Raw genomic sequence first — 14864 nt, 5'->3', positions numbered from 1 at the left:
TGTACTTACAGTTTCCGAAGCTCCGACAGGCCCTGGAAGGCACCGGGCATGATGGTGCTGATTAAGTTGTGCTTGAGGTCCCTGTGGAGACAGACAATATTAAGTCAATGAGAATAAAGGAATAAAGTTGACATGTCCTTAATAACTGCCTCTAAATTTTGAGAAGTATACTGTTTTATTTTTTCTTGCCGAGAGGTTGATGACAATATCAACATCACTCGGGTTTTATGGTAACTGAAAGCTCAATCCAGCACGTTAGCCTAGATAGCATAAGTAAAAGTAAAGTGCTATCAACCCCATGTAAGTAGATAAGAAATCCACCAACCAGCATTTTGAGATAACTCAAAGATAATTAAGTTACATTTAGTTAGCTAGTAGAATAATCTGTTGCTGAGGGCTTCTTGTTACTCTGGTGAATAGACCTCTGTTAATCAGCAAGTTCACTTTTTTATCTCACGGTTTGTGTGGAGATTTAAAGAAAAAAAAGGGATGATGTGTGTTAATCCCTGAATGTCAGATTCTGTTACCTTTTGAATGAGCCATGTTATCCGTTTCCCCTCTTTCCATTTCAACAGATGCAAAATCTGCTGTAATTTTAGCTTCATATTTGACACATGAGTGGTGTTAATGTCTAAAACCAAAACATAGAAAGATAAGCAGTCAGCACTCAACACTGAGTGCTTCTTTCACTGAAGGGAGGGATGGAGACATGTTTCTTTTAGACCCAGCTCCTCCAGTGGGACACAGTAGGGTGTTTCTGCAAACAGATAGGAAATCTTATCCCATCAGCCACCTGGGCTTGAGGTTAGCAGGATGCAGATTCTTGACCAAAGAAAATATCAGAGGAATTCAAAACTACTCAAAGCTTCTCTCATTTTAAAATAAAAATCACTCTTTCGGTGATAATCCTAAAAATCATAAATATGTATTCTTTATAGTCCTTTTAAGATAAAAAAAAAATGTAGCACTTCACTTCCAAGTCACTCATACAATACACACATTCATTTGTTAAACACTTCAGTCAGATGCTCTTCTCCATCTGCATGACATTTAAAACTTCTAAAGTGTATTTATTAGTTGGGTGGGTATAGTAGGGTTAAAGCAGGTCAAGAGTGGGATGGTTCTCTGAAGGACATGGCTAATGTGGTGAGAAACAGGATATATGCTCCTATATAAAGAAATTCTGCTCCCACTGGACCATCCATAGAGGATTTCCTTACGGGAGCTCAAAAGCATCAACACCAATGCTGCATTTTTGTCTCCCTCACTTCTATCCAAGATGTCAATGTGGTAGGCAGACCTCAGGGGATTTTTTTTGGTCCTTTTTTCCAAACAGATTATCTGTCATCACTGCTCTCGACCGCGCTGCCTCACACCCTGTTCAACCTCAGGCATCTATGAACCATTGTGCTATCTGCTTTCCAAGAGATGTGTTATTTTGACAAAACTTGGGCAAGGAAAAAAAGTTATCAAAAATGGCTTCCTGAGAAAAAATATACTATGTGGTATGGCCTGGATAGAGCCAGAGATCAGGGGTTTTGCCTTTGGTCCAAGCCCTCACTAAACCATCACTCATTTCTGGATTATAGACGGCAGACAGGTTATAATGATGGAGCAGAAGTCTCTGGCTCTGGACCAAGAGGCGGAGGTCTGTAGTGTTTGTCTCAAAGCAGAGCGTTTTGGACAGCACAGCAGAGATCTTTGAGTGTGTGCCAGCTTGTTAGACTGAACACTTTGCAACAACTTCACAGCTTTTTGAAATGGTGGGTATGTTTTCACCTGTATGACTAAGAGGTAAAACGTGCTTTGTTGTATAAAAATGTCAAATCCATTGAAAAAAATGAATGATGCTGTGTGTCTGAGAGAAAACCAAACTTTGACAAAAAACAAATTATTATTGGCCTGAATTTTGGTCAGAATGTATTTCCTAATCTTAGTGTGCCTGCTGTATGTGTTCGTAGTTTAAAGGATTTGTTGACGATGTGGCCACGGTGGGGTGGATGGGGGGGAGCATAAACTTCCTTTTCTAGTCTGTGTGTTGCAGGGCTCATTACTGTGGCGATGAAAGGCGAGGCAGAACCATAATGTTTCCTCTCTCTGATGACCACCTCTTGCTTCCGTCTTTTTTTTTTTTTTTTTTTTTTTTACTAGATAGTGAACTTACTTACAAATCTTTTGTTAGCTGTCTTTGTCTTTTGGATGAAAAAGGGCATTATCATCAAAAAAGGAAAATTCTAGAAGTTAGTCTGTAACTGTTTTGGTGATAATTAACCTGAACAGCAGTGAAAGGTGTCTGACTGACGGACTCAGTGTTTTTACAATAACAAAATATCTTTATGGTTAGTGGCTTCAAACTCGGTTTGATGAATATCTTTATTAAACCAAATTGCAATGTGAACGGCTGTAGTTTAACTGCTGCTTTAAAGCTATGCTTTTAAAATAACTTCCCCCAACAGTGCACAAATGTACATGCACAGGCAAACAGACAATTGTCTAGTTATTTTTAGAAGACATTGTGTCGCGCTGCCAAATTCTTCTTGAAGACTTAAAATAACCATCAGAACACCTAATGAGCTGCAAAGATTTGATGATGAATGAAGATGAAGTGTTTGCTCAATGTGATAAAAATTGTCTTGAGCAATAGAAAAATGCAAATCAAACATTTGCATTTCCTGCATTTTTCTCCTTATAACCTCTTTTGAAATACATGATCCCGTGTTTGATTTGGCTTGAAGAGTATAGACAGTCCATTACGTCTGCTACATTCTCTTATCACCAAGCTGGGGAATGTGGTCTAGCTAACCACAGCCAACAGACCATGAGGTGGGCACTGAGACCTGCTGTAGTCTTAATGTTCACCCCCATAATCCCTGCTAAATCTCTACTGTGGCCCCTTGCCACCTGCAAAACTTCTCAGATGTATTTCCGACTTTATTGAAAACCTTCAGTTGAAACAGCCGGGCTCACACTCTGGCGATGACTTGTGTGTGTGCCCTCTGGAGGAGACGGGGCCCGGTCTGACAACAGCTTCACAGCTCAGCAGCCTTCACACCGATGACATCAGCTGTCACCGAGCCAGAGGATCAGAGCCGTGACAAGAATTACTTCAAAGTGGGCATGAGCATGGAAATATCAGAGTAACAAAGGTTAGACAGTGGGACTTGTAGCTATGTGACTATTTCATTACCGATTGGTGGTGACACATTATTGTTGTCTTTGAGTTATGCTTTGTATCTTTGAGAGTGCACTGCTTTTTGCCCTTCGCCATATGAGGCCTGCATGACAGACTCAATCTCACTCCCAGCCCAGGAGGGGCCACTGTCTCTTGCGGGTGGGGGGGGGGGGGTTAACACCAGCGACTGCCATTAAGAATGTATTTTCTCCCAAAAAACCTCTCCCAATCAATGGACTGCCAATCTAGAGGGTCATTTCTCTGCGGAAATGAGAGATGAGCACCTGGGCCCCATGCAGACTTCAGAGGAGCGAAGTGCTTAGTGGAAGAGTAATAATGAAGACATGGTCTGTAAAGCGCTCCAGACATGGAGTGCTCAATTATCAGGAGCACAGCGGCTGGGTCTGGAGTGCTCCACGGACATTGTTTAGGCCCTGGCCCCAGAGGGAGCTGGGAAAATGACTGAAGCCAGGGAATGGCCACTCATTATCACCAGACTAGAATCAAGAATTTCCTGTTCCTGGAATTTTTTAATGGAGAGATATGGCACTACAAGGCCAACTCAGTCTGATTTATCTCTTGATACAAAGCAATATAAGAAAGAAACATACAAGTCTCCAAATGAATGAAAGGTATGTTGGAAACAGAAAGCAACAGGGGGCCACTGGCACCTTGGTTCCTGACAAAGGTCATTGGAGACCATTTTTGTGCCGCGTGTCATTTCCTGTCTGGTTGGCGTCTCGAGCAGAGGCCCTCGTTTATTTTTACAGTTTCCTTTTTCCCCTGTTTTTTACTTGCTATAGCTTTCCCCTGTAAGGAGGGGCAGGTGGGATAGGGGTTTCAGTGCTGAGCAGAATCGTCCCTGTGTATGGCCCCGCAGACCCCACCTCCCTACTCCTCAACACGCTTGCTCACAATGGGGGCTCTGTAACGCCGGCCCCAAACGTACTCCTGCCTTCCCCCTAAAACAGGAAACCGGGATCTGCAGAGCTCTTGTTTTTCTGGTAATTTCCTGCTTTGCTGCCCCTTCCCCAGATTATTTTCTTTACTTTTTTTTTGGTTCCTCTCAGATTGGATATTCCTAATCAACCTTTTGTCAGTGTTCAACTGGAAACAAGTTGTTTTGCTAAAGGTAAAGGAGCAAAGGAGGACATTTCTTATTAGATAAAAAAAAACACACTGTAGACATTTCCTCACACTTTATCAATCACCACTTGCCCATTAACTACCATTATAATGTTTAATGTTTAAAACAAATAGAGCCCTCTGATGACTGACAGTGGTACAAACCTGATAGCAGCTTTTACAGAAATAGCAATGTACACTTTTATTTGAAGTGTTAAATGACCTATGCTGATTATAGAGCTGGAGCTCATTCCACCACGGAAAACTCTGGAACCACTGACTGTTGACTTAAGTTCTAGCTTTTGGAGCAAAGCAGGCGATGCCTTTTGGCATCTCTGTGGGTTTCATAAGATCTGTAGTATTGTATATCTGTAGATTTTTTTGTAATTTAGTCTTATTTTTTTATTATTCTGTATTTGATTAAAAGTCCCAAAAACAACAAAAGTCATATGGATGTTCTGTGCGAAGAAGTAAGTTGACTTACTACAGACTTAGGATTGACATAATGGACACAAAATGAATGGGAGGAAAACAGAACAAACGCCTTTCATTCAAATTATCGATGAATAGGGGCTCATGTCTGAGATTAAGTTTTAAACCAGTAGGTGGACTACAGCATGCACAGAGTGGGGAAGGAGGAGAAACAGAGAGAAAGACCCAGGAGAGGGGAGATGCAAAAATAAAGAAGGAACATAGACGGAAGTGGGGGGAAGTAAGCCCAGAGAAAGCTCAAGTTCCTCAGCTATTGAAACCATATCGAGTTTGCCGAATGAGTGTGCAAGAGAGTTACCGGTGTATAAAGCGTACGATTTGGTAATGGGCTTATAAGGGGCTCACTCGCTGTTTCAATAAACCCCCAGAGCCATGACTGAGCTAGGCTTGCAATACAAACACACCCCGTTCCTTCAGTTTATCTGAAAGACACATCTGGAGTCTATCAACTCCGGCAGCACCCCCCTTTCTGTTTCCACTCTCCAGCACGCTTAACCCTTTCCTAACCCCCTCCACCCCTTCATGTCATGCTCTCTCATTAGGTGACCGTAACTGGGGGGCACTTGATGTCGTGTGCTGGGAAAAATAGATAATCTTTCTGCAATTTGCCACCTCCACAGCTGGCTGCTACAATATGAACCTTGTCTACCCAAATGAGTCTAGACTGAAGGGCTCCGTGCCATGCAAACACATTTCTCCACTGTTTTTACATGCTAAAGTGCTGCCCACCTCTGCTTTGTTTCCACTCCTCAGAATAATTTGCTTAGCCTGTGTGGAAATATTGTTAATCTCCCACCAAGAAAAATAACCTCCGATTTATATAAGACAAACTGCAGGAGAGGCTTTTTTTTTTATTCCCCCTCCCTCCTTCTTCCTCTCGTTCCCTCTCTCGCTCAGTCTCTCTCTGCAGCCATCATACCATCTTTAGCCATCTCAGCTCCACTTCCCCTGTGTCAGATGGTAAAGTTGTTTAAGTTGGACTACTTCCTAACCCTAGCTGCTGAGAATGGCAGCGGAGATTTCAAGGTTGGCTTCATTGAGGTTCAGGCTGAGCTGCCCAGAGCCCTCGTTTTCTGTAAACAGATATTATCAGGTCAAAAAGTAATGCATTTTGATTAGCTATTTTAATCACAATGTGGAAATAGTGTATACGTTTCCTATCACTCAGACATTTTCCGAAACATGTGCACATTGTGACGCCCTTCATGAGTTATTGGTCACAGGTTTCAGCCCAAACTTCCTTTAATTCTTGCTGCTCTACAAACATAAATCATTCTGAATGATTTTTCCTCTGCATACACAACAAAAGTTCATTTAATGTAGAGCCCTTTTCTGGATACTTTCTTACTTCTTTCTGACATTTAGCTTTGACTAAGCATGAAACTGTTGTTTTTAGTTATAATCAAACGCTGATAACCTGAAACTAATTGAGTTTTTTGGAGCCTAATTGTTTTGGAATCATTGCATTGACTTGCTTTCTCACTGATAATACCTCATTTTTAGGCAATATTGGAAGCACAACTTTATTATCAGGTGGTGTGGAGACCCTTTTAGGCTATCTTATTGGAGGCTCAAGTCTGTCATGCTGCCAACACCTTGAGCCTCCAACTGCAGCCACACTCCTGCATATCAGACTTGTCCAATTCAGACACCCTGCTGCTCCCTCATCCATCATCATCACTGCCCTCTGCTCTCCCTTCTCTGCTCCCTGCTCTCTCTCTCTCCCTGTAGGGCGAGCAGACCTGGTAATGAGGGCCCCTTGTGCCCTGCCTGCCTGTCCTGTGTCCCATGGTGCAGTGGGGCCCCGCTGGACAAGAGCCAGACTGCCTCAGCTCTCGTTGCTCATTATTCTCATTACCTTGCCTCAAATCAGTGCAGGACAGGCTGCTGGGAACTGTCCACAACTCATAAAGGTCTCCGCTTGTTAGTCTGGCTGCCCGTGTCAGCTCCCGTTATAAAAGGGCAAGAAGGTGGAGGTGCTCAAATAGGTGCACACGTACAGTATAGAAGGCATTAAAGGTGTCTTTTTGTGCATAAAGCCAGGTATGATTCCACTTGTGTTTTATCCAAACGAGCTGGAACAAAAATAATTATTCCAAGATCTAAATGTAGCTATTGGATGGCAAAGCCCATTTTAAAGAGCAGCAAAAACACAGAAGTCCAGTAAAAGGGCAAAACAAACAAGGCTAAATTGCTCCTCTGCACTTGGGTGGTTTGGCAGGTTATGAAGGCAACAGTGGCTTTGAGGAGGTTTGTCCCAATGAAAGGGCTAACTGTGTAGATTGCTGCACCGTCTGGCCCAGGCCTGGAGGAGGGTGGGAGTTTTATTCTCCAACAAACAACAGCAGATCAGACTGCATTCAGGGCTGAATAAATGTCTGTGGTTGTGAGTGCGTGTCTGCAAAGACAGTTACCAGACCTGGAAATGACGGGACAAGAAACGAAGGTGCCCATAGTAGGAAACACATTCACAAGTTACGGTCCGCAGAAAGAGGACAGGCGGAGAGTGAGAGTGTGTGTGTGCAGCTAGGGAGCAGTGTTTATCCTCAGCACATAGGGGAAGAAATGCAGTGTAATTCCCTGATGTGTGTTTACTCAGCCCATAGTGGGCTGGCCTTTGATTACAGCACTGGCCACAGAATATGAGTAACTGCTCACTACTGCTGCAAATGACAAGCACATGTAGACGACACACTGGAAACAATGAGACGACCTGGAGAGAGATCGCAGGCTAACAAGACAAAACAAAAACTGAAACTGCAGCCAAACAGAGGCAAAAACTCCAAACCTTTACAGTGAACTCACTTCTGTATTCTTTACATTCAAATGCTTTCATAACTGTGAATTTCTGTAGTGCATTTTTCACATCATGTAGCAATTTTAACCGTGATCTCAGATGTAATTATAACTGTGTAAGGCTCAATTAAAGGTTGAAGACGTCAGAGTGAGTGAGCAGACCTCCACCGCTGTGTGTCAGAGAGCCAGCTGAGTTTGAGGCAGAGGAGCGAAATGAGGCCTGCATGATTTACGTTATGTCCTCTCCTTACACCAGACGCCCACATCCCTCTCTAAGTAGAGCATAGTGTGTGTGTGTGTGTGTTAGTTTGTCTGTATGATTTTTGCCTTTCTTCCTGGTCTTTCAGTTATGAACATCCAGGAAAGCTCCACCCTGTTGCCCCCTGCTAGTTTTATCACTGCTGCAGCTACAAGGGCCAGCTAGTTGGTGAGCTCAGGTTACCCGACCCACCGACCCTTGGGCGCTACAGGGAACCTTGTCTGCACTTACAACAACAAGCAACATTGGCTCCTTTTACATCAAAAGCTTCTAGCTACAGGTCTTCTTTGTCTTTATTTCACTTTCATTTATTCTCCCAGGTAGTTTTCTACTCACAGGAGCTTGGTTTTTACGTGCTTTCTTTAAAGTAGTTTTATTAACAAGTTCTGTGGAAGGTATCTTCCTGTCAACAGGTTTATGAGCATCTTTGATGCAAAAAGTTCAGGTGAGTACTGACGACTAAAGAATTATCCACCCAGGGTGATCACATACCAGACATAAAACCAGCTATTCAGCAAATTTTGGCTTTTGCTCACGGCTGGCTCGTCTGATGCGAGCTCCAGCAGGTAGCAACTAACAAGCTAACAACTGCAGCAAATTACCATATTTTTCTTTCTTTCTACATTTTTAAGAACCTAGTTAGCTTCATGGGTGGCAGCTCCAAGTGGCATGTGGAACTAATATACCTTCAAAATACCCGTCCCTCTAGCAAAAAAACAAGCATGCCTACCAGACTACAGTATCCAAACTGAAGCTGTGCCATGTGTGATGTTAGCAACCAGGATGCTATAAAGCTTTACTGGCATGCTCTGTTAAACTGAGCACCTACTGGTGGGAAAAACAGACACGAGATGTAATTCTCACACCAGAGACACAAATTCAGGAGAGCTAGTCTGTTGCAGCTTCAGCTAGTTTGGACTTTTCTTGCAAGCTAATCTTCTGTTATTTCAATCCAACAAGTCAAAATAAAGTAAACTTCTGATTAACAAAGCATGTTCTCAAGGTTGGGACTCTTCACGAACCAAGATTAGCGTCCTAGCATTCTCAAGATAACACTGTCTGACAGAATGCCTCAGCTCTGCAATGTTTTACCTGTTGTTTCTACTGATCTTACCTGCTTGTATTGTTATTTATGTCTTATTCGTTTATGTATTTGATGCTATATTCTGTATGAGAGCAACTGTACTGTACACCTGAATTGCTCTTCAGAACAAAATGTAGTATCTCTGATTCTGAATCTAAAAAGCCTAAAATGTTTACCCTATGTGTTGTGCTGAGGAAGATTCAGGGCGACCACCAACATTTAAAGCTTACTTTTTCTATTACATTAATATAGCAATCTGTACATTAGTTGTCGATGTAGCATATTTTATTATGGGCCATTCAGTCATACTGATAGTGCTGCTAGCCGCCATAATAATATATTAATAGTGATACATTTAATGTTAAGGCACTTTCAATCAACATGCTAAATTATAGCATACCAAATGTCAATCACAAAATATATATCATAAAAAAAACAGTATAAAACTTTTACACCACATTTTATTCGTCCTCAGATATAATCGAGTCTATCAGCGGTGTAACATCCCTTTTTAGAGATAATGCAGCTACCATGAAGGTCTAGACTGTCTGTTAGGCGAAGCTGCCAGCACACACCTCCTTCTTTCTTATCTTGTCCAGTTGAGCGGAGGCTTACCTGATAATGAAGGGCTTAAGTATAATTATGTGATCTTTTCAACATAACTCTTTGATAGCCAGTCTGAGTGTATCATCCTCCCTGCTGGACCGAAGCCCATGAGTGGATAGAAGTTCACAAAGCTGCTCAGATCTCAATGATTTCCTGTCTGTTTTCCAACACATAGACTGTTGAGGCAAACTAAAAATAACTGCTAACAAATGAATGCAGCATGTAGATTATCATGACAATGGAGAAGTGTAATGATAGGATTATAAACAGTTGACTACTCACATTTTCTCCAAAGTGATGAGTCCACTGAAGGATCCATTTTTCAGGACTCGAATTTTGTTGTGGCTCAGTATCCTGTCAAAAAAGAAACACAAAAGTATTGTTAGAAATATTCCCCTGCAAAAATAAATAATACAATGAGCCTAAACTCTATTGTTTAAGGACTATCATGGACTTCAGCTTTACTGCTGAGGAGTAGTAGAGGCTTAACAAAATTCTGAGTGAAAGCATCCCAAGGGGAAGATGAGAGTGGACTTAAAATGTCCAGTTGGTGCTGCAGTCAGGAGATTAGTCGAACTATAAAAGTTAGCTTAAGATGTTTCCAATAGTATGTTAAATACGGAAAATGCATCAAGATTGTGAGGGAAGCTGTAATCTTGCTGATCATTCCTCATACATTTCTACATCAAAAGGATGCCTTTCCACATCAAACAAATGGCGGCACAGGCCATGTTAATTAGTCCTCTATCCACTAGCCAACATGTTCTTATCAGACCAGAGGGCAGAGGACCTGAGGACATACAGTCATGGAAGTGAAGTTGAGATTGTTTAGTCTGACAGGGGATCTAGGGAAATGGAAATTTAGAGTAATGACTTTGCTCTAAGGAACGTACCATTGGAATTATACTTGGCTGTACAGGATTTTAAAGGAATTGTCTGACCTTTTTTCACTAAAAACTATGCTTATTTGTAGAGTGTACAAAACAGCATGTCACCCATTGGATTCTGAAGAGATGTTATGAAACCCAACAATGGTAGTCTCTATATTGGAAATGCTGACTTCAGCTGACATCCAGCTAATCAAGAAGCAGGCAACATGCTGGAGTTGAGTCGGACCAAAATTAATATTATAGTTGCTGAAACAAGTCCATCGAGCTAATCATCGAGCATATTCCAAATGATCAAAACAACACAAATAAAGACGATAATTTTAAATTCTGGAAAGTTACCAAGTTTGAAAAGTAACATCTCTTTAAGACTCTGTCTAAATCCCCCCTTCTCCTTCATCACCCCCAACACACACGAGTGCCACGAGTTTAACGAAATGAGCTTCAGACACCATTACCATGTTTTTAGCACCAGGCTGTAAACATATCTATACATACTGTTAAATGGATTTACTAATATGGACTATTAGAGGAGATTACAATGTTTTTATTGGTCTTTCACCACTCAGAGCTTTGTGTGAAATGTGAAATAAGAGGATAAATGTCTTCAAGAGTTATCAGTCCGGTTGCTTTTTAGATCAAGACTTTGATCTTTTGACAGGTTTGCTGTTTAGGACAGAATTACAAGGACACATAGAGTCAATGTACGAGAATACCCTCTGTGTCTGGCCCTCTGACTCCAAAGACCAGCCCACGCCGTCTCAACGGGAGCTCAGGCTACAGCCCGTCATCATTAACACACCCTAGCTTCACATCATCCTCGCTGCTACCACATGGTGCTTAATGGGCTGTGGGCAACATTAAGTGTGTTTTTAATCGAGAAATTGAAGCTGTGTGAGCGCCTGTAAAAGTGGGAGCAGACTATGAACAGTCTGCAAGATTTACAGATTCAGCAGCAGCATTCCCCCCACATCCACCCACACCCACCCTCCTGTTTCCTGCCACATCAAAAAAAAACAAAAAAAAACAGCTTTCAGCTCTGCACCTTCCAACTCACTTAATGACCAGATTTAACCATCCAATCTTGGTATACAGAGACAAACATACCTCAATTACATCAATAATGTTACAGATAGCAACAATATAAGGAAAAAAAGTGTCAAAAAGAAACAAAAGGTGAAAGCAACAAGGAAATGTCTTGTCATCCCAAACACCTCATTCTCACTCATCTTCCTACAATTACTCTCTAAACTTAGGAACAGGAGGTGTGTTTTTAAACTGCAATCAAGAAACGAGTGCCGCTTCACTGAAAATGACTATAATAATGAATATGAAACTTTTATGACAGTTTCACTTTCTACTTAAACCAAATCATCATTTTCCAGGCTTTGCTGTAGAAATGTGTCATTAAAGTAAAATCACAAAATCCCCCATCATCTACAAAATTGGAGTCTAAGACGTTGACATCATCCCAGATCAGGGTTTATTTCTAGTGTTGGCAAAAAAAACCCATCATGTTCACAAATCAACAGCCATCTGTGAAAATAAATCATAGCTATTAAAGAAGAGTTTTTAAAGTTAGACAAGAGGATCAGAATCAGTGCTCTCATGGTGTAGCCTGTATTTGAACCTATGACTTCTGGATCTTAAGGTCTCGCTGCTCACTCTGAACGCAGTATCTTCTTTTATAACTGGATGCAGACCTGAGATGAAAGCTGCAGAAATCCGGAACTGCCTGAATAATTCAATGCAGATAGGAGAGGAGAAAGTCACATCTGGCAGTGAAGCAAGCCATTTAATTCAACACAGACAGTTTCAATTCAGATAGTGCCTATTTGACTCTGCTCACAATGCAGAAAATAAACTACTAAGAGGATTGTGCACATGTTTGGTTTTGTTGTGCTTGTACATATGTGTTTGAATTTTACATTTGCAGATATTATTGCATTTCTATGTAACCAAAAATATATGATTTGCAAATGTCTGTCTTTAAAAGCTAAAATATCTGTAATTCATATGTCTTCCTATCACAATTATTCTCATTTGTTTCAAGTTAAGATATTTCAACACATAATATTTCCATTATTTTTGTTACTTTGTAGACTAGGACATGAAAGCTGACTTTTACAAATAAACAAAACTTACAAAATGAGCCAAGAGAAACCCACACGGACAACAAAAGGGGCAGATTTCCAGGAACACAGGGGAGTAGCAGATGCCGGTCACTACTGTATAATCCTAAAAGCCTGATGTTTGGTGCACAGTCGTAGTGAAGAACATTGTTCTTTCATAAACAATACAGAGAGTACAACTCTGAGAAAACGAGAGCAAGGCAGAGCTCTGTAAACAGACAGAAATAGTCAAAGTCCCATCAGGCTAAACAGGAAACCCAGCCAATTAGCTGTTTATTCAGAACCCGATTTCAGAGGTCAGGGGTTGTAGAGAGAGCACTTCCTGCAAAGCGAGCAGACAGATGCAGCAGTGTTCAGAAGCAGGTGACAGCTGAGGAAGACGAGGGTTCATCCTTCATCCCTGCAGTATACAAAGGTTAAAAGAGCTTTACAAGCAGAGAAGATGAGTAGCTTCTTCATTATAGAAATCCAGGCTACTTATAAAGGTCTAATGTCTTGTTACTGTACATGGGTGGATTCTGTCTCCTCGTTTTAAGTGACAGATCAGATGGCATAATCTGCTTTCTGGAACACAAAACTGTGAGTTACATTAACAGTGTGTTGAATCAGTCCAGACTATGGATGGCATCTCTTATTCACTTAACCCCTTCAGACCACAAAGGCCTTTTAAGATATCAGATGGGCTAATTGAATCCTTCTCTAATTTATGAAGAAAACAGAACCATGTCAGGCTCCAGAGTCTCATTCAGTCATTCCTGCTAATGCATTTGCATGAAGATCAGAAGGAAGAGCAGGAGGCCAAAAGAGCCAGATCACACAGAAACACAGACACCCGTCATGCTTATGTGTGTTGTGCTCATAGAAGGGTTAAACAGGGCAGCAGACATGACAAACTTGTGCTCTGTTCTGTTTTTCATTAACAGAAGTCTGACAATTTAATTGTGAAAAAAGACAACTAAGAGTGTTATTGAAAAGTGAGGAGCCTGAACTGACTCTGTGAATACTAAAACATACTAAATGTTCTCTTTGGTTGAGGAAAAGTAGTCTCATTCCTGTTTTGTTTTTTTTGGTGTCTATTTTTGTCCAAGCAATTTTAAGATCTGGCCCTGAACATGATCGAAATGGCTCAACTTTGAAAATATTTTTAAACAATTTACTTGATTGCAGTAAGTACTTCAGCTAATAGAACTTTCTAGCAGATTTGTGAACAAATCTTAGTCTCCGTAGAGACCTCATGATGAACAAGCCAGCAGGTAGTCTGATTCAGTGAGTAGTGATAAGTTTATAAAAATAATACCCCAAAATGTTGTTTCACCAATAAACTGCTGACAAAACAAACTCTGAGCATGTGTCAGTTCGACTGAGTATGGATTTACAGAAATAAAGGAGACACAATGTATATTAACTGCTGTTATGTTTTATGTTTCAGTAGCAAGTGCAGTAATTCAGTGACAGTTCAGGGTTTCTTTGGTGCGTGACAGAGTGTGAGGAACTAAAAAGCATGCATACAAAGAGACTTGTCTCGTAAACCGCAGCAGCTCCTCCCTGCACCGTGCCACTCACTTTGTTGGTTTGCTCAATTTGCTCCCTAAAGCCGCAGAGCCTTTGAGGGCCACACATGGGCATGACAGCATGTCGCAAATTCTATGTGTTCTCTGATATACTTGCTCGTCCTTTGACTGTAAAGCACTGCATCGGGTCCGTCAGAGAACCTGGTGTGTGTGTGTACATTTTAGTCTGTGGGTACCTGTGTATACTGTAACTGTATGTCAAAAGCTGCAAATATCTGGCAGCTGCATTTGGTGTTGAATCATTGTCAGCCAATCATTTCACAGAGGAGCCGTGTCTGTGGTGGGGCTGAAGGCCTGCAGTGTTGTGAACGGAGTCCTTTCAGCTTTCCAGATCACAACCTGGTGCAGAGGAACGGCGAGGGAGAACACATCCTTCTATGTGCTGTTCTGACCACAGTGAGAGCACTTTTATAGAGCGGGATGTCCTGTTTGCAGTCCGTTATCCTTGACTGTTTCGTGTCAATATCTTTGCACCTTAAGCTTAATCTTGTCTCCTTACTAGACACTCGTAACTCTTATAAGTTGGATGAATATAAAGGAAATGCTTCATCCTGGTTTGGTCTTCAGTCCTGGACATGAATAAGATACATCTGGGTGAAAAGATTCTGATTGGCTCATATTGCCCTCTAAATATTTATGCATGCTGGACTCTAAGAGTGAGCTCTGTGTAGCTGCAGGTCTCTACAGCAAACCACAAACAGAGAAAGAGCATTACTGAGGGATTTAGATTTCATAAGATT

At 41.4% G+C, this 14864-nt stretch overlaps 1 protein-coding gene across 2 annotated transcripts in view; it reads right to left on the bottom strand.

Moving 5' to 3' along the window:
- Positions 1–14864, bottom strand: part of adgra2 (adhesion G protein-coupled receptor A2) — a 36763-nt gene that overhangs the window by 9150 nt on the left and 12749 nt on the right. For both annotated transcript variants that reach the window (XM_079352041.1, XM_079352042.1), the window contains 2 exons: positions 9817–9888; positions 10–81 (listed from right to left, as the gene is read on the bottom strand). In XM_079352041.1, the coding sequence (XP_079208167.1) occupies positions 10–81; positions 9817–9888 (144 nt within the window). The remainder of the gene's footprint in view (positions 1–9; positions 82–9816; positions 9889–14864) is intronic.

This window comes from Symphodus melops, assembly GCF_947650265.1.
Source record: "Symphodus melops genome assembly, chromosome: 1".
NCBI classification, from domain to species: domain Eukaryota; kingdom Metazoa; phylum Chordata; class Actinopteri; order Labriformes; family Labridae; genus Symphodus; species Symphodus melops.
The sequence above is the reverse complement of the archived record's forward strand: the minus strand, read 5'-3'. Positions and strand labels throughout refer to the sequence as shown.